The sequence below is a fragment of the Grus americana genome, chromosome 2 (genome assembly GCF_028858705.1).
Source record: "Grus americana isolate bGruAme1 chromosome 2, bGruAme1.mat, whole genome shotgun sequence".
NCBI classification, from domain to species: domain Eukaryota; kingdom Metazoa; phylum Chordata; class Aves; order Gruiformes; family Gruidae; genus Grus; species Grus americana.
The window spans coordinates 123,657,662-123,681,135 of record NC_072853.1 but is presented as its reverse complement, the minus strand read 5'-3'; the positions used below and the strand labels follow the sequence as shown (position 1 = coordinate 123,681,135).

At 38.6% G+C, this 23,474-nt stretch overlaps 2 protein-coding genes across 5 annotated transcripts; one reads left to right on the top strand and one right to left on the bottom strand.

Annotated features, from left to right (window-relative positions):
• Window positions 1–625: 625 nt before the first annotated feature.
• On the bottom strand, window positions 626–23,221 carry TCAIM (T cell activation inhibitor, mitochondrial). Of its 4 annotated transcripts, none has more exons than XM_054815488.1 (12): window positions 23,037–23,221; window positions 20,690–20,765; window positions 20,500–20,562; window positions 17,354–17,489; window positions 16,656–16,809; window positions 15,205–15,451; window positions 13,457–13,579; window positions 10,737–10,834; window positions 8,465–8,556; window positions 5,986–6,218; window positions 5,322–5,453; window positions 626–1,900 (listed from the first exon to the last, which is right to left on the bottom strand). In XM_054815488.1, exons 2-12 carry the CDS (start codon window positions 20,716–20,718, stop codon window positions 1,675–1,677), a joined length of 1,533 nt encoding a protein of 510 aa, XP_054671463.1. In that variant the 5' UTR covers window positions 20,719–20,765; window positions 23,037–23,221; the 3' UTR covers window positions 626–1,674. The 4 variants fall into 4 exon arrangements, with proteins under 4 accessions (XP_054671463.1, XP_054671464.1, XP_054671465.1 ...); XM_054815489.1 differs by lacking the exon at window positions 23,037–23,221 and adding an exon at window positions 22,777–22,888; XM_054815490.1 differs by lacking the exon at window positions 20,500–20,562 and having other exon boundaries at window positions 23,037–23,218.
• On the top strand, window positions 22,575–23,474 carry LOC129202397 (translation initiation factor IF-2-like). Its single transcript, XM_054815052.1, has one exon. The coding sequence runs from the start codon at window positions 22,575–22,577 to the stop codon at window positions 23,472–23,474; it is 900 nt and encodes a 299-aa protein (XP_054671027.1).

Genomic DNA, 23,474 nt, shown 5'->3' with positions numbered 1-23,474 from the left:
TTATGGCACACGCTGAGACTCCCAGCCTGGAGGTACTTGCCACAAGAGCAGGCTGCTAGCCACCCTTTGAGGTCTGCCACATTTTGCTGGAGGATTTTGACTACCTCCCTGTTAGAAGGCACGGCAAGACTCTTTACCTCCTCTACAGTCAAACTGGACAGCTGCTTCTTGACTGAAGTAGCTTGACCTGTAAGGGGTCATTTAATTCAAGAAAAAAAAAAATATTACTACACTCACCTCCTGTCCCTGAAGACACCCTACTTTCAAAGAGCTGTTACAGGGAATATTGCCGGGCTCCAACTGACAGGACTGGCTCACTTGCTTAGACGGAGCATGGTGAAGTCATGTGCAATGGAAGTTAACTACTTAGGAAAAAAAACACCCTATCAACTGATCTCCAGAACCTATACAGGAATTGCTAATAATTCCACTGAATAAAAGGCCTGAGGAAGTCACAGCTTCTGTCTCAATGTTTTAAAACAAGTATGTTTGAGATCACAGTGGGGGGGTTTTGGTTTAAATTTGGCCACATAACAACTTGACACCTAGCCTTTTATCAGGGGAAAACAGAGAACCACAACAATTGCCCTGCTTAAGACAAATATAAATACAAGGCAAGTAAGCATTTGACAATTACTTTTTTTTTATCAGTTGTTATAGGTGAATTCAAGTCAGAAACATGAAACACTTGGTTCTTCTCAAAGGAAATTTTGCAAAGTAGTAACCCAAATACAGAATGCATCTTGGCATGTATTACAATGAAAAAGTGTTGACATACATTCACACTTTATTACTGGTACTTTATTCCTTGGGGAAAAAAAAAAAAAAAGGATCTACGCATTTGCCTTACTGCAAACTCCTTGCTTTCACTGAGAAGTACTTACCCTTGCAGACAATCCCACACAAATCAATGCTTCCTTTCCTTAGATGTCACATTAAACTACTCAGGTTTTAAGTGTGTGAATGGGATCTGCAACCTGCTATAGCGTAAGTAAAGAGGACTGTCTGTATTTATGGAGCAAATGTCAGAAAACAAAGAGAGAATGACATCTCCTTTAAAGTAACTGCAGACAGTACAACTGGCATATTTTGAAATTCTGAGGCAACAATATTGGACCAGCAAATGAAAATCTACTGTTAGAGACGGAGTCAATGTACTGCTTTCTTCTGCAAAGCAGAGACACCCTGGTGTTTTTTCCCTTGTCCTTTTTAATTCAGTAACAGGTAGCTACATGAAATGCCAATGTTGCCACCAGATAACTTATGTACTCAACTTTTGCACTCAATGAATCCCTTAAGATTACATATAATGTTGGGTTTCAGTAGTACACTATTTAAGAAGACCCATCCAGCAATATTCATGCACATTTTTGCAGACTTGCAATTTAATATATTTTCATAATTCACTACAAAAATGTGGTTTCACAACTGCTACCATACACTGGGACTCCTACAGTAGTATAGAGAATGTACAGGTGTCTTTCCCAGAACCGGCAATACTGCGCATTGTGCAAATTGTCAAGGACTCCAATCCTTTTTGAGTAGCAGTTAAAGAAAATTTGTGGGTTGAATACTGATATCAAAATACAGATTTAAATAATTTACTCTTAAAAACATTCATATTTATAGCCTCTTACAGAAAATAAACAATTCATCTGATTATCAGATATGTCCTCAGTTTTTCCAGTTCCAAGGTATGCACAGGTCTCCATCCTGCAGCACAGAGTAGAAGTGCGAAACGCAAAGGTGCATGCCTTGTAGGTATGGCAATGATTCTTCCAGCAGTCGCTTACAACAATCTATCATCTGTGCACTGGAAACACTGGGTTCCTTATACAGCCGATCCAAAGAAAATTTTTCAGTGGAAGTATCGATGAGCTCTTTTTCTGTAATCATCATCCTAGCAAAGGAAGACAACATACAGTGACAAAATTAAAACTTAATCTTGTAAAAACCCCCTTGAAATAAGTATATTTCTAGGATATATGCATGTGAACAAGGTATCACTTCACATACAGCTATGGCACAGCTGAGATTTTTGTGCAGGTCGATACCCATGTCTACCTCAGAGGCTAGTCTGAACATGCTTCCATGACTGTGGGCACCAGCAAGCCTACAGAGTCACATTTGAAAGCCTGCACCATGACATTTTTTTGCTCACCAGGTAATGGGGAAAAATACCAAAACAAAAACCCTATGAGGCTCACTTTTTCCTGTAAGGGATGAAAGTACTTAAACAATGTTGAAAGTTTAAGCTTTAAAAATAAAACCATGTTAGTAACTACTCTGTCTTCTTAACTAAGACCAGTACTCTGCATGTCATCAAAACCAATGGATGACAGGTACAGCCACCTGATGCATATTTAATGTGTTAATAACTTACTAACTGCAGGAAGTATACGGAATATTGAATTTGTAGTTCACAGATGATTTTTTCCATTCACCCCAGACAAAGAGTTCTAAGACTCCACATGGCAAACTCAAGCTACTCAGAAATAAAGTTAATGTGCAGAATTAATTAAAAGTCACTAGAACTGTGGATCATCTTATGCAGAGACAATTCCGGTACAGCAAGACATATTAGCTTAGGCACTGTGCCACATTAACACAGCTATACTTCTTCCATAGCCAGCTTGGTTATAGAAACAGCACCGTCACCACCCAACAACAAAGATGTTGAGCTAACAGGGCTAACGCTGAGCAACTCCACCCTTTGTGAGAGGAGCTACAAAGCAGCAGCACATTTGCAGAGCCACTGGGATGTGAATCTGTCCAAGCTAAGCACGGACACAGCTACTCATACTATTTGACTCACATAAAATTGCTACCGAAGGAGCTCAACGCCACTCTCCCCAGAGGTCTCTTTGGGATCTCCATGTACCACACTCTGCTGAGGCACTCGGATCACTCCGTAAGAGCCCAGCCCAGCTCTGGCAGTCAGGGCTGAACTAAGCCAGTGAATTAACCTGGAGTAAGCCTGCCCTCTCTACTGACCGTACCCACACCGCCCTCCTGAACACGGTCTCCAATACCTAAGCACCAAGCTTTCCTGTTCTGTGAAATCTCAGGCTCCCTTGAAGGATATAAAGATAGCTGCACATAGTGAGAACTGCAGGTTTTAGTCACTTCTATCAGGAGGCTTACACCTCTACCACAGTTCAAAACTGGTAATTTACAAAAGCAAGGGAAGGAGAACTAGATTCATGCTAAATCCTGCATTACTAGCAAACTGACATTATCCGCGCAGATAAGACCATTTTCTAAAGCAGCAGCAGCATCAGAACTCTTCAGTGCATCAGGTCATACAGAATTCCAGCTACGCTATGCTATTTACTGGATGTAAAACATTCATCTACTTGTGCACAGTATATCCAGTACATCCCAAAGTATTTTCCTTTATCTTAGAGTCCCTTTAATAACCACAGGAGGCTAAGGAAAATCAGAAGTACAGAATGGGTTCTGTCCAAGGAAGTATTAAGTGGAAAAGGAGTTTTCAGCTTCAATAAAAAGACAACTAAGGGGAAATATGACATATCCACCAAAAAATGTAGAGGTGATAAATACAGAATGACTGTTTTGCATTTCCTACAGCACAAGAACAAGAGAATGCCAAATGAAAGCACCAGGCCATGGGTCTATAAAGCAAAACACACCTCTTCCCTCTTTCATATACACATGGTACATGTAATTCAACTGTGCAATTTGCTGCCATGGGATATCTTGGAGCCACAAAGTGCAAACTGGCTCAAAATTAGACAATTAAGAGGGGAAAAAAGGACTATTGAACACTCTTAACATGAGATAATGTTTCCAGCTTCAAGTATTTTTTCAAGTGCAGTCAGTCAGAAACTGGGAAGGAGTAAAAAACCCACCACATTTTTTGCCCCATTCATAGTCTTTCCGTAAGCTAACGGATGATGGGGACAGACCTCCAATATGACCCAGAATAGCTGTTCTTTACTATTTTATACAAACCAGCAATCATCCAACACACAACAGAAGAGCTGAGATATTTAGCTTGGCTCTTACATTCTTACAACACAGCTGCTTATACTCTGAGGGGAGCCCCACAATTCTTTCACTGCTAGCCTAAAGATGACATTTTTCCTGGATTAGCATGTTCATAATGTGGTGTAGCATGAGATTTTTTGAAGAGCAAGTTACCCAGACGCAAATGCATGCATTTGCTACATCCCTCCCCACCTCTACAGACAATACTTTCCCAGCTGTTACATATGGACAGCTACATAGACGGCTATTCAGCAGTTACTATATGGCAAAAAAATCTTAACTTCAAAGCTGGACTAGGGTTATAGAAAAATTTCAACAAACCTCCATGTTTTACCAAAGTCGATCTCCAAAATATATCCTCCCAAGTAATCAGATCTTAACAGAGCTAAAACCGTAAGGTCTTCAGTAAGACTCATGCCTAAGATAACTTTCACCAAAAAAAAAAAAAATCTGGATCTATATGCCATGCATACACTCATGACACTGTGATATTTCAACAATTCATTGAAAGCTTTCCAAAGCAGAAAAATAAACTTGTAGTAACAATGTCTAAAAGGACAGTAATACCCAGTATCACAGTATCTTATTCAAAATAAACCAGCATCTCTACTTCATGCTCTTAATCCTCAAAGACACATACAACACAAGGTCAAGACAAAATTTGCAGTTCTAAGTGATATTATTAAATCCGTGACTTGTAATAAGTATGGTACTATGACTCACTATTATCACCTCTCTCATCTCACTTGCATTTGTGAAAGAGTACCAAGGAGTATTTCTCTCATCATTCTACTCCATTTTTTCTTCTTCCCCTTGTTAGGTGCTAACTAATCTTTTCCTCACCTGACTGACAACAACTAGAAATAATAATTCTCTAGTCAGTCTCAGTTAATTTTAGTTTAGATTTTACTGTTTTCTTGTCACAGTGTTAGTAACATTAATATCAGTTTGTTGCTTTTCTTATTCAATAAAAATGTCTTTTCCTTAAAAAACCCCACCTGTCCTTTGGGGAAGTAGTTGTAAAAAAAATTACATAATTTTGTCTTGTAAGCAAACATCTTTTATTTCTGAATAAAGGACAACTGTTTCTACAAGGTGAAGGATGGGTATTTTCTAACAACTGTTTTGTTCACTGAATGCTGAAATTTTTAACTTAGTAACACTTATAGGTACAGTTCTATTTTATAAACAGCATTTTTTTCCACCACAAGAGCATGAATACATTGTGCAAAGTTCTCCTCCTACAATTAAAACATACGATATGCAAAGATTTTCATGAGCTAAATGTGTTTAGTCACATAAACACTTACTCTTCCTTTCTTTTCAGATTCTCTCTTGCTTCCTGTGCTTTGGCAAAAATAAACCATTGAAGGGTTGCTGGATCACAAACTGTTGGGATCATAAAGTGTCCAAATTCATGTAAGCTTGGTGCATATCTGTCACTAATGATACATGACGGAAATAAAAAACAAGGTATCATTATTTTTTTATACAAGTATTTACATGAATTACTTTCAGAATGAAGATAAAAGAATATCAAATAAACACAAGCAGAATAACTGGTAAAAAATTAATCAAGTTTGGTTCATGAGAATACAGAACCATCATACATAAAGCTTTTTAAAAATTACATTTCAAAAGCAACTCTGTTGACTACACTAAAAAAACTATAAACAGCAGCACCATCATACACAGCTGAGTGTTGACCTGACAGCATAAAGCCTTTAATTCAACCCTGCACAACTGTATGATGAAGACAGAACTTTGATTCTAACTGAAGAAAATCTACATATTTCATTCAAATCTGACTCCTCCTTAACCCATAAAGACACTTAAAACCTTTAAGAAGACTTTGACATAGTTAAAATTTGAGATTATATTAGTTTTCTTCTTACTGAGAACAATAATCAGAGTAACAAAAAAAAAAAAGACTAAAGTCTCTAAAAGGAAGAAACCTTTCTTGCAAACACCTACCTTTCCAGAATCATTTGCAAGCCTCGCAGACTGCGAGGATGAAAAGGTAGTCTACTGTCACGCAATTTATTATAGAAAGAGTCCAGAGTCTCGTAGTACTCTTCTAGAGTCAATAGGGGTTGCAGTTCTTCAATATATATTACTTGTATGCCTCCCAGAAGTTGGCTTATCCGATCTTCCAAGAACAGTAGCCTTTTTTGAAGTTTATAATAATTTGGCAATCTCTCAAAAATCTGTGCACACACACAAACATTTCCTATGTTAGAAAGCATGTAACTTAAGAAATGAAAAAATAACAAAAAGCTAAAAAAAAAGAGAGACAACACAAACATGGAACACATGGGGAAAAAATAATCAAAGAATACAAATAATCAGAAATATCAAGTATATATATTTTAGGGCAAGATATAATGGAATAAGCCCATAAGTATTTTCAGTATTTATACTATAAAGGCACCAAAAGGATTGTTGGATGTCCTTTATCTCTCTATATACAGAAATTAATAGTCCCAGATCAAAAAAATTATAATCTGAGGCCTACATAAAATGTTTATCACCACAGTTATAGTGGTAGAGCTATTCCACACACAATCAAAAGTGGTTTTGCTCTCTGTTGCTGGAACAACTAGTTCTTTCCAAGGGTTTGGGTGATAACCTAGCTCGTCTAGAGTCTGAAGGGAGAGGAGAAAGGAGGACAGCACCAGACCTCTAATTTACAAAACTTATGCCAGAAAAAGTTAAGAAGTGATCAGACTTGTAAGCTGAGACATAGAAGGTGTGATAGGGAGAAGGCCGGAACAGGGCAACAAGTGAAAAAGGAAAAGTCTGTAGTAATAATCACTACTTACTATCTACCCAGTTATTACTAAAACACAGTCTTCCATACAAAAAAATACTGCTGCTGGAACAAGTCCAGTGATTACAGAATTATCTCTTTAGAAAACTAAGATAGTTGAAGAATCAGAACAGCTTTTGGCACGATAAAATCCATTGGTTCAGCATTTCCATTTGTTATAGAGAAAAACTGCAAAAATCCTCTACATACCGTGTCTCTGACCAAGCATTCCACAGACTGACTTGGACTCTATTCTACTGCTTCCTTTTTCTAATAATTAGTAACAAAAGTACTAGTACTTAGGACTGCTTTCTAAAATGGGTTAGAACGGGACAAAAAAAAATTTGATCTCTAAAAACCAAGTGGCTAACCAACCTCACCAAGATTTTCACTGACTTTTTCTGTGTATGACTTACAATCTTCAGTGCATTTTAAAATAAAAAGCCCTTGATTTCAGGTTCAAATACATACCTCTCCTCTGTCTTCCAAAGCACATACCATCACCACAACCAACTCTACACACTGTCCCATCTGCACAATACTTTGTGCAGATGTATGACCCTTTCAGAAGCTCCCTCAGCAAAAGTTAGGAAGAGGAAGCATTTCTCTTTTCAAGGAAGAGAGTGTGATTTTTTTTAGAATTAATGAGAACACCACTTTTATTCCAATGGCTAATGACACCCACAAATCTCAGAGTAGAAAGTTTTGCATTACATTCTAGTTTCTCGGATTAAGTTCTTTGCCAATCATTCACATTAACAAATCATAGTATGCTTTCCCCCCCAGTGAAATACATAGGCAAAAATTCAAACAACTACCAGAGAAAGCTTTGGACCAAGTGCTAAATTTTTATATTATTCATTGATTAGAAGACAGAAAAAGAATATTCTGATATTCTACCTGGGTGAAATTCCCAACTATGAAATTCCACCAATTGTCTTCTTTACAAAGAAGTATTTTTTCATAGAGCTATCAATACTATTTCAGCAACCAAGATTCAAGAAAATTTCCTCAAGTTACATGTTGATATCTCTACATATTTTATTTGTGGCCCTTTGCATACAATACTTTATCATTCAGGATACCAGAAAGTTTGTCAATCCCAAACATTACACAAGAAGCAGCAGAATTTGCATGGTCACTAAAGATAAATTTCTGCAACATCCGCATTATCTGCCTAAAAGAACAAAGTGGAGTGACAGGGTTGGTTAGCAGCCGTTGACTGAAGCGATCACTTGACAACTCCCTTTAAGTCCCATTTTTACAAAAAATCTGAATAAAATTCCTAAACTCTTCATGGGAATGAGCTCTTCGTGGATAATGAAATATTCTGCTAGTGCTCATTGCACAGACTGGAAAACTGCACAACAAATTAGTTTTCTTTATATCTAATCAGGGGTAGGACTGATTTGTTAGTGAAAGCAGCAGTAAAGATCTGACAAAGATTGTTGTTAGCAACAGTATATCACAGGATTAAATTTAGAATGCAATGTACACAGTTATGCTAAACATAGTAAGTATGTATTTCCTTTAAACTATCCATCGGTTATCTGCACCAATTAATATTTTGGTTATAGTTTAAAAAAAAAAAAAAAAAGGATGTCATAACAAGAGGCATTATCTTTTACTTTGAAATCCTCTTACTTTGGTCCAGTGATGGTGAACATCCATGGTCCCCAGCATTATGTGGCCTGCTGCGCTCATACCTGAACGGTCTGTAAATACTACCGTGCGTCCTAAAGATTGAACAAAGCTCTTTACTAATTTGGGTTATTACAATCATCCCCACAATTATTTAAGGCTTAAATATGTTATTAACCTGTCACAAGCAACACAGTTCTGCAGCACAAACACACACAAGTAGGTGCTTTTGTTATTCTCAAAATTTGGAGTGATTCCTGACAACTCGAGTTCAAGAATTTTTTTCAAACAAACCTTATCTAGCATTTGCCTTCTCCCTGTTTAAACTTGATAGATTTTCAGTTAATTGGACTTTTTTCTTACTAAGATTACTTTTAAAATAAGATAAAATCTCAGCAGACAGCATATTCAAAGAATCTGTACAAATCACGTATAGAGTAGGACATATATCCTATATGCTTAAAGTATCTATCAAGAAGGTAAGGGCTGGTCAAAGAACTATTAGCACAGACATTCAACAGTACTTCCACAGAACTCTCTGCAATATGCAAGCCATGAGAAGTGCCTTCACATCAGGTGGTTTCTTTTTTTTTTTTTTAAAGAAAGAATAGAGACAACTTAAAAGGATAACACTAGGCTTATTTTTTGGGAGAACAAATCAGTTTTGAGTCTGAATGTGAGTTTGGGTTTGTTTTGGTTTTTTTTAAATTGAATGTCCTGGTTTCAGCTGAGGTAGAGTTAGCTTTCTCCTAGCAGCTGGTACAGTGCTGTGGTTTGGATTTAGGATGAGAATAATATTGATAACACAGATACTTTAGTTGCTGCCCAGCAGTCAAGGACTTTTCAGCTTCTCATACTGCCTTGCCAATGAGAAGGCAAGGGGCACCCAAGAAGCTGGGAGGGGACACAGCCAGGGTAGCCAACCCAAACTGGCCAAAGGCATATTCCATACCACGTGACGTCATTCTCCGTATATAACTGGGGGCAAGTTGCTTGGGAACTTGCTGAGCATTGGCTTCAGGTGGTGAGAAATTGTGCTGTTCAACACTTGTTTTGTATATTATCTTCCTTTTCTGTCCTATTAAACTGTGTTTATCTCAACCCATGAGTTCTACTTTTTTCCTCCCGATTCTCTCCCCTACCCCACCGGGGGGAGGGAGGAGGCAGTGAGCAAACAGCTGTGTGGTTGTTTTAGCTGCTGGCCAGGTTAAACCATGACAGCGAAGTACAAAGATTCTCAAGAATTCTTTAGGGTGAGAGCACAGACGATTATTTATCAAAACAAGCTTCCACAAAAGTCTTCAGTGTGATATATTAATCTACAAGACAAGGCTTAATAGAAGCTCCTGCTCTCAGAAATCAGTTTTTCAAAATCCTTAAGAAAGAGCAACACTGACTTTAAGGCATCTAGTCCATCCTTCTACCCTAAGGCAAGATCAATTGTACCTAACTACTGACAGGTATTTGTCCACTATATTATTAAAGATCTTCGAAGAGGGAGACTACAACAGGTTCACAAGACAGACTTCTTTAGCACTTTAAATCCTTAGCATGCTTAGGTAAAGAAACTAATTTGAAACTTGATACAATTTAAAACTACTACTTATTGTCGTACCCACTCTGTCTTTTGACAAAGGATTAGGTGAACCCTCAAATGAAAGCCACTCAAAACTGAGTATCTGCAGACAGGCATAAAATGTGGAGTTACAAACAGCGCTAACAGCTACTGCCAGAGGTCAAACAGCTGTAGGAGAAGAATGGTAGGTCAGGTTTACAGAATACTTCAGTTTTTCCTAAGGTGATGTAGACTTCGATACAGGTATTTTACAGAACATGCATGATAGGAGAAGACAATATGATTTTAAAGGTATTCTACTAAGTCCTCCCTGTACTTGCTCTTTAAAGAGCTACTAGCATTTTTGTCTTGAATCCACCATGGGTAACAATCCAGTGCTACCTCCAGCCTTTCAGAGATTCAGTCTGGATTTTTTACTTTCATTGCTAGTACTAAGTCTAGTGCCTTCAACTCAGTTTGCATTTACTGAGAAGTAAAATAGAAGCTGAGCGTAGCAAACGCACTGTAAGGAAAGGTCACTTTAAAAAAAATACCCAGCAGCTCTAAGTTCTCACCAGCTTTTCAGTAAGCCTGGCTGGGTTTTTTTGCAGTTATCAAAAGCATTCATGAAAAGCACTAGAGCTCCCTTGTCACAGAAGACTCATGCTCATCTTTGAATCAATACTCTATTAGGATATATGAAACAAGCAACAGAAATACCTTTAACATTCTTTAATACTTCAGGTCTCTGTTGGACTAAGCGACCTAGACTGTGTAGTTGGCTACAGCGGTGAGCAATACCCCAGCTTCTCTGCCACCTAAATAAAAATACAATTGAAAGCATTTCATTCTCAGCATTATTAAAAACGAAACACAAAACCAACTCAAACAAAACAACACTTCAACGGTAATAAAAGCAAAGGCCTACTGAAAAGCTGTCCATGTCATATGCTATTTTAACACATAAAAGCCTAAATAAAATTTCACAATCTCTGTTAAAGTGAAACAAAAAAAGGGGGGAATAAAAAGAGATACAGTAAAAATAAATACAAAACATGGTAGACAGAACAGAACTTGCAAATTTCTCACCCACTAATAAGGGGGTTAGTAAGTAAATAGCAACAGACAACCCAGTATTTGGTTCAGTCACATGGCAGAGTTTCTGTTTGTACACTGTGTAATGTTTCTCTAGAGGAGCAAATACTGTATATAAGGACATTGTCGCCTTCCCTCCCCCTTGAGTTCCTAGCCCAAAATACTACTACGATTCCTGTGTTAAATTGAGATATATATATATATAAAAATCATATTTTACAGTGGAATAATTTTTGTACCTATATTAACACATGTTAAACCATACAGAAGCCAGGTATTACACTGGCGACTTTAATATACATAGTTCTGACATCTCTTCCATCACAGACAGATCAGACAAACTATTAATTACTTTTCAAAAAGCATTTAAATTGTAAATTTGTCTCATGTATTGAAAATTACATTCTTTTAGAAACTTCCAGCTGATATCAATTTGTCTTGTAATGGGAAATTACCATTCCCTCATTGTACTGGTCTGGCTGGGATGGAGTTAATTTTCTTCATAGCACCCCCGGGGTTTGGGTGTTTTTTAGTAAAACAGCATTGATAACACACCAATCTCTTGGCTATTGTGCAGTGCCCACACAGTGTCCAGGTTTTCTTTTTTCTCCCAACTCTGCCCCCATCAATGAGTAGGCTAGGGTGGGCAGGAAGCTGCGAAGGGACTCAGCTGGGACAGGTGACTCCAACTGACCAAAGGGATATTCCAGCCCCCATGACATCGTGTAGGGCGATAAATGCTCAGGAAAAGGATGAGGAAGGGGGGACCTTTGTGGTTATGGCATTTGTCTACCCAAGCAACCATCACACATGCTGAGGCCCTGCTTTCCAGAAGTGGCTGCTGACAGAGTAGGGACTAAATTCCTCATTTTGCTTTGCTTGAATGCACAACTTTGCTTCATTTCACCTATTAAACTTCTACCTTGATCCACAAGTTTTCTTGCTTTTGCTTTTCCTATTCCTATTCTCTTCCTCCCATCCCGCTGGGGGCGTATGAACAAGCAGCTGTGTGGGCACTTAGCTGCTGGCTGGGGTCAACCCACATCATCTCATTTAAGGAAATCGAACTGGCAAAAAGCCACTCTCAGACGCAGAGAACGGGACTATACCGCAGCACTTATGAGGCAATTCAATCTATTATAGTAACTATTTACTGTTACCTAGCAGTACCACTTTGGCTTTCAGTAGCACCACACAAGAATGTAAAAAGGTGGCTTATAAATCCTACCTTCTCTTCAGTTGTCCTAAACTTATACATGGAATAACAACAACCCCGATAGTTTGCAAACCTCTGGACACTAGCATTAGGCTGCAATATCGCAGTAGTAGTTTCCTATTTAAGATACCTGCTTGTCAGATTCCTGATACATTCTTTTCTGAATTATGGCAATACAACTCTTGGAAGGTTAATAACTTCTCATGGAACAATAGTTTTCCTGTATTTTAAAAGCATAAACTATAGGAAAATTAAATATAAGCAATGAATAAAACCAAGTCTACGCACTTAATACTGAAGACTGTTTCAGAAACTTAAAAAAAACCCAGCACAGCACAGTTGCAGAGGATTAGAAATTGTGTTCACAAAAACTGGCTTCAGCTTAAAGGAAACCAGGGTTTTTTTACACAGTGAAGGGAACAAAGGCAAGATTTCAGAAGCTCTAGCTCTCTCTTTCCCTGTTAAAAGAAAAACTTGAACTAGCTCTTGAAAAAACCTCCAAAGTTTATTTTCCCAGTGCTGAATACCTTCACTGCTGTTTTCCCATGCTGAATATCCCACTTCATAACATCCTCATTTGAAGGGACAAAATTTCAAAAGAATCAAATTATTTTCTGAAGAATCAAGGTTACTAACTGTACTCAGCCCTTTAAAGCAAACAAAACCTCCTCCTCCTCTAGAGTGTGGGAAACAAGACACTAGAAAGAACGACATATTTATTAAGCCTTCACAGGATGTCTATATGTACCATGTGCAAAGTTGCATTTCACTGCCAATCTAGTTACCTTTGTAGATAGTCACTTGAATTCAGGAAAAGCAGTTTTATCCAGCAAAACACCCAAACTAATACATACACACAGGTCTTATTTCAAGTGCTCAAGTGTTTGCCTCAACTGGAGCCTACATTATTAGTTAGAAATACTAGATCTTTTTGAGGAGACCATAACAGGGAACTTTTGTCCCAGTAGAATTCTTCTGGAAAAATATTATTCAGTGCAATAACACTTTCACATATATGAAATATAGCTGTTTTGCTGGAATAGGTCTTTAAAGCTCACGGCATAGTATTACACACCACCTCCTTGCTTTGACTGTCTTAATGTAAGTCCAGCCGATCTAAATTTATTACCTGATATCTGAGAGTTGGAGTTGATGAGAAAGTTCAAATTTTAAACGTTCTAGTTCTTTTCTAAGTGGCAAACTCTTTTTCAGCTTTTTTACTGCACTTGCTTCATTATCATCTAGCCAGGATCTGAAACAGGAGGAAAAAAACAACAAGAGTAGAGGCATTCTGTATCATGTTTCATTCAAACAGTACAACTAACTGAATTCTTACTGTTAAGATTAATGTTTTATTTCAAGCTGCCAGGTAAAGGGATTTTTTTAAAAGTAGAAGATGGAAACTGAAATTGCCAAATGCTTCACCTTAAGATGTCTAGAAAGGAAAACCTGGCACTTAATGTCTTTGGGGGGACTAGGGAATCAAATTGAACCAAAAGACACTGACAGTGTTACAACCATAAGACTTTGAAAAGTGTGAAAAGTGTAGAAGAGCAGATTAGTGTGATTTAGGGGGTCAGCTTCAGAACCTAGTGCTTAAATTAAAGAAGTTCCCACATATCTGCCTTTAAAAAAACCCAAACCCACAACCAAAGTGATCATAACAGACTATCAAATAAGGGAGGTGGTACTAAAGGGCCAAGTTAGGTAACTCCTACAGAGCTGTGATGAACATAGATTAAACAGGTCAAAGTTTTACAGTTCTTTTGTCAATAATCACAACCAGGCAAACACGACTCATGGAGCACATCGAAAACTTTTAGTAAGTAGATAATTTTATTTCTAGGAAAAAGCTACTCTAAGAGACTTAGCTTCTGTTCATAGCATAAACTTATTTTCATACTCTTATTTTTACAAATACTTCCATTCTCCTACTGTATTCTAACCAAAAAGAAATTCAAACTCAGAAGCCAAAAGAGAGGCCCAATGTCCAATGACTAGGTATTAAAACCAGACCGTTAATATGTAACTGTTTGTGGCATTTCTTGTAAATGTGTAAAAATAAGTAAAAATATTCTCTACATTAAACCTCAGTTAAGTGTTTTACAGTAGTATTACGGTAGTTTTATTTGCGAGGTGCTAGGCAGGATGAGGGGTATTCTTTGCTCTGAAGATAACTACCACTACAGTTCTGCATTTATGTCAAATGACACTTAAGTCTCATTGTTATAAAAAGTTTTTTCAAGTCAGTATTTTTCACCCTTCCCCCAAATGAGAAAATACAGAGTTTATAAACAACCAACTTCTAATACACAACACACTGCATTTAATGCAAGTTCAGTATTTATAACTGCCTCAATTTAAATATTAGGGTTGGTACGCTGAACAACAAATCAGAAGCACACCAATAAGATACCTGGCAAATTAAAACATTCTAACCCTAGTTTTCATGTATTATTCTTCCTTACCCCCCAAAAGAATGTGATAATGAAATACTAACAGTAAAGTTAATAGCTTCATAGTTTTGTGTTACAGAAGTCCTGTAACATGTAAGGAGCTACTGGGAGCAAGCAGAGCCTCTGCCTCCTTCTGAATCACCAACAATATTCCACAAAAATGAAAAACTAGATCAACCGAAACTAGATCAACCAAACATGAATGCTGGGCAAAGAGACAAGAATGCCTCTGCTTAGCTGGCATTATAGGTATCCCGGGAACTCATTTGAACTCTAATTATAAAAAGCGTGACAGAATTACATGTTGGACAATAAAGTTTTGTATTGTTCAGAATGTTTATTGATTGCCTTCAAAAAACTCAGCATTAGAATAAGACCAATTTAGGTTACAAAAGATCAGTTAAATAAAAGCCGTACATACATTAAAGTTGTTTCCACTCTCTGGGCTTGTTCTAGTTCCTCCTCAGGATCCTTGAATCCAGTAAATGAATAGTAAGTCTTATCCCATTTGATAGGTCTGTTGAGTGTGCCTTGTGCTTCCTTGTGGGGCTGAGAGTTCACATTCAAACTTTGAACGTGCTCCGTAGATAAACTGCAGGAGTTGAGAATATCTAATACTGTGCTCAGGAGATCCCTAGTATGTAATGTAAAACTGACTGCTCGAAACCCTACAAAATACAAGTCCCACAAAATTAGTATTATTTAATTAAAATGATTTTAAATGCATTCATATTTCTCTTATCTTACAAGAACCCAAGCAAGGTGTACACAGTTGGAAAATATTATGATATTGTTATTTCAATACTCACTGCAAAATTCACATGCAGTTTAACCTTGAAAACTGTTGTGTCCAAAAATACAGAGAGCTATTTTAACTATCTGAATCATTGGACAAATTGGAAACCTAGCTACAGATGCAGCATAACCTAAAAAAGGATGCTTTCATTTTAGCAGTGGCAGTTTTGTCCAACAGCTCTACACAATTCACGTTATTACTGATCATCACTCTGGATATAATTTACTGTAGAAGCGCAGTACTACAATGGCTCTTCACAGGCTACGAACAGAAGCTTCAGAACAAAACATTATACTTGCATACTGCCTAAAAGCCTGAAGTCCCATCACTTGGCTATTGGGCCTAACTACCCCATTAGAAAGCAAGTATTAGACTCAAGAGCAGAACACAGCTGCCAGTTTAACTGTTATTTTAAGTAGACTGGACATAACACTACTATTTTGTTGAAAAACAGTATGATTTTGTTTTCTAGCACTAGGGTCCCTCAGAATTTGCTCAAGTGTTTTGACTAACAGGATATAGAACACAAAACTCATCAGTTAGATAAGGCATATTGGTATATCAGAGACAAATATGTAGAATGAAATTGACTAAAACCAATATTCCAAACAGCAATATTTTCTGTAGTCTCAAAGCTAAGAGACAACGTGGTAAACTGAAGCTTCAGACATTATATAACTTCTGCTTACAGAATCACTTCCTACTGATCCTACAAGCACCCTGACACTCTGTACTACACATCATCTGCAATGAAAACAAGGACCCAAACCTGCTGTTCCAGTTAAACGCCACAATGGTATTACAAGCAGGAAAATTATCATTTACATCAACCTATGTTTTTTACTTCCTCATACCGTAACTTGACCTCAACTTTGTAATTTCTCATTCTTTCAATGCTTTTTAAAGCTTAAGATGTTTAATTACTTGGGATGGTCCTTGCTGTCTGATCTAATACATATTTTCATGTTTGACAGAATTTTATTCAGTTGAAAAGTCGTCATGACTACAGAAGGCTAAATAACGGTCTGAAAAAAATTTAAATACAGGAAGATATATTCTGCACGATATAAAAGCACCTGAAGCACTGAAGGATTCTTGAACATTAGAAGAGTTTGGCTCTCTTTCTCTTACATAAAAAGTAAGCTGAGTTGGCTTAAAGGAGCGAAATCCTGGTTTCTGTAGATTCTCCAAGTAGCCATTTAACCTCTTCAGAGAGTTTTCATTTACTTCCTGTTTAAAAAAAAAAGAAAAACCCACAACATTAGAGATTATGGATTTGGCCACTTTTCATCTAAACCTCTTAATCTTACATGCAGAATTAGTTTTTACAAACCGCCAGCTGCTCTTAACAAGTAGTGATATAGTTCATATTCTCAGCATAAATTAATATTATCTTGCATTAATAAACTGTATGATGTACATACTTGTACATTCCAAACCACCACTTTTAAGGCTGTCAAGCTTAGAAGAATCCATTGATCCAAGTATAATGCACAGCATTTCAAAGTGATAAAGTAATATGTATTATAAATTAGACTGGAAGGACTCAGTATTTTCTTCATAACAATTAAACAGAAAATATGACTAATAAATAATGGGTGTTTAAGGGATCCATCCTTGTTCAAAATAAAGAAAGTACATCTTTTTGTTCTCTGGTAACAACTGTATTCCGTTCTAATACTACTTTTGATTCTCTGACAGCAGGAAAACCAGAAAATTTCCATCCTTGACATATGACACATTTACAAAGAAAGCACACTAAAAGATTTTTTACCCTCTCTTTGGGATGCTGGCCAAAGAAATCTGGATGCACAGCAAAATAGAAAGGTCTGAGAGCATTGATGGCATCAGCTCCTGACAAAGTTCTTGACTGCAGAATGCTTTGTAGCAATATCTTCTCCAGACATAACCTAATAAAGCAATAAAATGTTTATGTATGATGCAACCAATCAAGTGATATAAATTACATTAGAATGTGACAGAATGGAGTAAACATTCACAGTTGCAAGTATAATCATTTAAAACTGAACAGAAGTCTGATTTCTGGATTTTTCCCCTTGGGACTCACAAAGCTGTATTTATACAGAGCAAATCCAACAGGTTTGAGAAATGGTGGATCATAACAGCTGATTAAAGACATGTAAATAAGTACAATAATTTTCTCTCCACTTTCTCAAAGCAGGCTCAAATAAAAATTCTCCAGTCAAGTAGTTCAAGTGATAAAAACTGGCTTTAGTGGTATTTTTTGTAGCTATTGCTGAAGCTGGTCTTAAAAACCAACCTTTACATACTTTTGAACCTCCACGTTAAAAAGTTAAACCCAGTATTTTTCAAGTGGTGCCAAAATAATACTAATTTTTACCCAGCAATAATAATCACAATTCAATCAAAGAAGTTCTGCATTAGTTTCTGAGGTCCACGTACTTGTGTCCATTTAAAAAATAAATAAATCTACTTTGCCAAACATAATCTTTTATAGAAGACATCAAGTAAAGAAACAGAACTTTTTTGTCCTTTGATGTTCACTGAAATAGAAGAAAACAAGGACGAAAAGAAATTTCAGTGGTAGGAAAAGGTTGAATACCTCAAATTATGCATAAATTAAACAGTTCTGCAAAGAGCATGCTTGTGTAACAGAATACTAAAATGGAAGGAAAAACAAGTTCTGAATTGAGGACCACCAAAATTTCCTGCCATAGCTCAAAGCTGGCATTAAGGATAGCAAACTAATTACCAAGAAACAGTATACATAAAAGCAGCAAGAAAATGTGAATTGTTAAATATTTAATAACAGTTTCTTCTTTCAGCTGATTTCACAGGCTAACAAATTCAACGGGTCAACCATTTCCTCTGTGATTAATGTTCATTTTACTTTGCAACTCAGAAGGGTAGGGATTCTGCTCTGTTAAGCAATACAATGCTGTTTCCCTCCTCACAGTATCATTCAAACTGCAAGCCTCAAATAGGAAAATATATAGCAGATTGGAGGCAAAGCCGCTTCCAATTCACATAAAACTAATAACTTCATTAATAATAGTAAGCAAGACTGTTTTACAAAGAGTTATTTGTTCAGTATCCTAGACCAAATAATCATCCTGAACACAGAAATATGTGAGACTATTTCCCGACTGCTTTCATTAATTTAAAAAAAAAAAAAATATCCCCAAATTTGTGTTCAAACAATAAACAGTATTGTTCATTTTGGCAAATGGTAGAGTAAATGACAACAGTTGAGTTGTCAAGCAGATGCAGTGACCCTTACTTTACCTTTTTTTCTGTCAACCTTTCCAGCTCTTCAGTTAGAAACATGCAAGCAGTTAAAGCTAATGTTTTCTGTCTAAGAGGTGGGCAAATATTTAATTAGGAGGTCTTCAAAGTCAGGTTGCTGAAAACAGGAGAAGTTTTCATAGAAAAGTGGGAAGGAAAACCTGTAATGTACAATGATTGATGAAATTTCAAACTGTTATGACTAAAACCCATTTAATCCACGCACATGAAAATAGAAGATTAAAGAAAGATAAAATGTATTACTGCAAACACTTGTATCTCCGTGAGAAAGAGACTAAGAATAGTCATCACTATAGCCCATGATCCTACTCCAAATAGCAGGAGATGGTGAAGTACCACAGCAGTATCATATTCTTACGGAGAGCAAAAGCTCTCAATGACAAGAACATGCAAGAGTTGCTCAGTGACACAGGAAAAAAAAACCCTCTACCTGACCTGGCAAGAAAGGAAGCGAAGCACACTGGACAGAAGTCCACTTGGACATATGAAACATTTTGGATCTGGAAATACCAAAATAATAGTCTTGCTCAGAAAAAAAAAAAAAAGCAGAAATTTTGTTTGGTTGGGTTTTTTTGTTCGGTTGGGTTTTTTTTAGCCAATGGACACAAAGCAGTAAAAAGGAAAAAGATTCTTTGCAATAAAGGAACAAAAAGTAAATTAACCAGCTACCTATCTGATAGCATTTTTTACTAACTGCCACACAAGAAACCCACATTCTCCTAGACCCAGCTGCTAAGAGGAAGGAGCTCAGTTCTCTCCACCTTATTTGTGCACCATTTGCCACATCCACTCCCAAGCTACACTGCATGCTGTTTCCAGTAGCTAGGAAGAAAATTTCCAACATACCTGGAAACTATTAATCATACTTTCAAGTTTATTAATCATAAACTTGCAGCTGGTATTCTACCAGAAAAATGGCCAAGTATGGTTAACTTTAGTTCCCTTGTTTTGTATCTAAACACCACTGTCATGCTAGTAGGAAGGCTCAGGATTCCAGCCAAAAGTCTATTTTGAACTTGCTTAAAAGAGAAACGCTCAAAGGCCAAAATTAGTCTGCGTGACAGAAGGAAGAATTCATTCACTGAAGGTGAAAGACAGAACTCTGAGGCATCCTTCAAGTGAAATGACAAAATAAATGAATTGAAATGAAGTTGGAGAGAGAGAAAATGCAAGAAAGATGCATATCGCTTCGCTCACAAGGAGCAAGGATTGTTCCAAGAACTTTGTTCAGATTTGAAGAGCAAAGACAGGCTTCGCGTTAAAATCAAGGTCATAATCACTTTGAGGACAGCCATCTCCACTTCGTGAAAGATATGAAACACAATCCCAGCTAGAACACATTATGCAATCGTACTCTAGGACTGATTTAATTTATTAAATAATTTCCTTCAGCTTTCCTACTTTTTCTTCACATCTCTCTGAAGTTTAACTTTTTGCCTTATAGCTTTGGCACTGAAAAGCTTTGTTAAATTAAGCTCATTATTACAGATACAGTCGCTCATTTTCAAACACTGAGCTTCAATAACTCAATAATGCAGTAATATATGGGATATTATATTCAGATTTAGACTATCACTTTCTCATAATTAAGCTATTTTAAAGCCCTTGTTGAGAGCCTTTTTAGTATCTCACTTGAAGACAAGCATATGGCTTTTGGAGATTTTCAGCTGTGGATACTCTGTTGAAAGCTTCAAGCTGTAAAGATGAGAAAGCCAAAGAAGCATTAAACAAAAATACCAAACTAATTTTACATACATGCAAGTCTTAAGCAAACATTTAAACATATGCTAAAGGTAAGTTAGGTCATAGCAACGTGCCATACCTTTTCACGGCTCTCAAGCAGCAAAACATTTCAGCAACTCAATGGTCAAGCCAACTTTCAGCCATCCACTAACTCACTTAAAAAAAAGAAAAAAAACCCTGTTTAGCAATGGACATGAGTATTTTCCCATTACTTACCATTGCATTCGCTAAATCCTACGTGATAACTTTTAAAGTCACAACAGTAATACAAACCTGAGAAATCACACATAAAACCTAAAGTTTTGCATAAGAACGTTTTCAGTTTCCTCTACTAACAGTGAGTCTTACAAGTATTAAGAGTTGTTATCATATTTTGATTTGAAGATGAATATTTAAAGATGTTCCAGTTAGGGGAAAAAACCCTACGAAATTCTTTATTGAAAATGTTTCTCACTCTTCTTGATGTTCAGTTTTTGTCTTAAACACAGAAACAAAAAAATAGAAGCTCTCTTTAAGCACCAACACATACCAGCTCGTGGAATTCCACATAGATTTCTACTCTAAGTCCAAAACTTTCAAACAAATGATAACACTTTAAAATTTATTACAATTTTATGGGGGCACAAGATAAAAGCAAAGGGAAAGACACTGTCACACAACAGTGCCTGGAAATCTTTATCAAAAGTTTCATAAAAATGAATCAGCAATTTTTACCAGTAACTTCTGCACTATGCAACTGTAATTGAGAGTCTTCCAACAGGAGATAAACCACTTAGTGTGGCAGTGCAAACTTATACCCAATTATTGGGGATTATGAGGGAAGCTCCCTATTAGCAATGTTTTCTCATGTTTTCATGCACTTTTTTTTTAAATATACTTTTTTTTTGTACTTTTCAAAATAACATGCTTCCACCAAGTATGCCATTTTAAAGCACCCAGGACGAGCAGTTATCAGAGAAATACCATCCCTGTTCAATGCAGCAGGATAGTTCCTGCAACTATTTTGTAGAACACTTTAGAAGTTTTAGAAGTGTATCATACTAATACAAATATACTTCACTAAGAATATAAGTTGTTTACCAAATACTTTACTAGAGGCAAATAGGGTGAGAAAAAAAATGCACTGAGCTAAAATATCCCCAAAATACTTTATAAATTTTGTCTTCTGACTTTCAACTAGATGGGTAAGACAATAATAATTTCATTTTTAGCATCCCTAACAACAGTCCTAATCATAAACTAACTTAAGTACATTAACAGGCTCTCTGGTAATAAAACAGTTTTCTCTCTGTGTAATTTTAGTTTCAGAGATTTGGACAGAGGATGGAAAACCCCCAAGAATCTCACTAATCTGTGGTGACACTTTATATAACCAGACAAAAGCATCATTGTTTCTTGTTTTAAAGGCTCTACTAACTGCTTAGAAATTGCTGCATTGCTTAGTTAAAAAAAGAAAGTCTCCTGGTTTTGAGTGTCACCTGCACCCCACCCCACAAAGATACGCTTCCCAACACAAAACAAAATATGAATGCAGTCATTTCGAAAAAGCCTCTTGGGAACACGCCATCGCATGCTACTGCCTCGCCACTCAAACCGAGAATATCCATTTCAGCTGTTTACCTGCGCTCGACCCTTAAGGCAGTATATGAAGAAAACAGTTTGAAAACAAACAAGATGACGGTGAAAATAAGCTTCGGTGAAACTGACTGACGCACCGCTTGAAAGAAAGTAAGCTCGAGTGATCTCACTGCTGATAGTTTTAACTGTGTAAAGCAGAGCCCTGGTAGAATTTCAGGTTAAAATTCACTAACGGGAAGGACGCCGGTCTTTCCTACAGCTACCTCACGGCACAACCGTTAGCGATGTGTGTCACGGGCCTTCCCCCGGGCCCGCCATTACGAAGGTAGGGAATAACGAGCGATCTCGTTGCTGACCACCCCGGGCCGTACGCTGCGCCCGGGCAGATGCCCCGGGACTCAGCTACCGGACAACGGCGACACCGACGCGCGGTCGCGCCAACTGGCGCCCGCCGCACCGCTTTCCCAAGGGAGCCTGCGGAGACCCCGCCACCGGCGGAGCCGAGCGAGACGGCCCCGCCGCCGGCCACCTGCCGGGCCCGCACCGTCGCCGCCAACGGCCGCCCCGCGCGTGCCCGCGCGCACGTACCGCTACGAGCGCACGGACCCGCGAGCGCAGGCTCCGCCAGGGCAGCGGCGGGGAGTTCCCCCTCGCCCGGCATCCAACCCGCCGGCGGAGGGGCAGCCACAGGGCCCGGCCCGGTTTCAGCGCAGCCCTCCCCCCCCAGCCCCCCAGGCTCGGCCTCGCCAGCCGCCCTCAGGGTCGCGCAGTCTCCGCCCCCTCCTCTCCTTCCCTTCCCTATCCCCCGCCGCGGAGAAGCCCGAGGCCCACGGTCCTGCCCCCCTTACCGCCACGACCGGACAGCGCCCGCCGGGGCTCGACCCCCATCGTCTGGCGCAGCCGCCCCCGCCGACGGCCCCGGAGGCGGCGGGAGGGGGCGTGGCAGCGCCGCGGCGGGCGAGGGAATTCCCGCCGGGGGCGGAGCCGGGGGCGGTGGGGACAGTGCGCGCCTGCGCCCCGGCGGCTTCTGCGCGAGCTGCCGCTCCGCCACCGTCTCTCCGCGCCCCGCCCCCAGCGCTCACGTGGCGGCCCGCGGGCCCGCCCCCGCGCAGGCGTGGTCGGCCGCCGTCAGCCGCGCGCAGGCCGCCCGTCAGGGCCGCCGAGGGCTCCCCCCGCCCGGGGCCCTTCGGGTCGGGGGCGAAAATAGCGCCTGGGGCGGTGGTGGCGGCCCGCGGCCATGCCCAGCGCTTTCGCAAAACGTGACGCGTCGGGGACCGGAGGATTAG

Coding starts and splice junctions, on each gene's coding strand:
- TCAIM (XM_054815488.1), bottom strand. CDS start 20,718: ATGTTTTGCTGCTTGAGAGCCGTGAAAAG. Junction 17,490..20,499: donor AGCCATATGCTTGTCTTCAA/GTGAGATACTAA, acceptor TTGCTTTATTAG/GTTATGTCTGGAGAAGATAT. Junction 13,580..15,204: donor AGAGTGGAAACAACTTTAAT/GTATGTACGGCT, acceptor CTCCTGTTTCAG/ATCCTGGCTAGATGATAATG.
- LOC129202397 (XM_054815052.1), top strand. CDS start 22,575: ATGCCCCGGGACTCAGCTACCGGACAACGGCGACACCGACGCGCGGTC.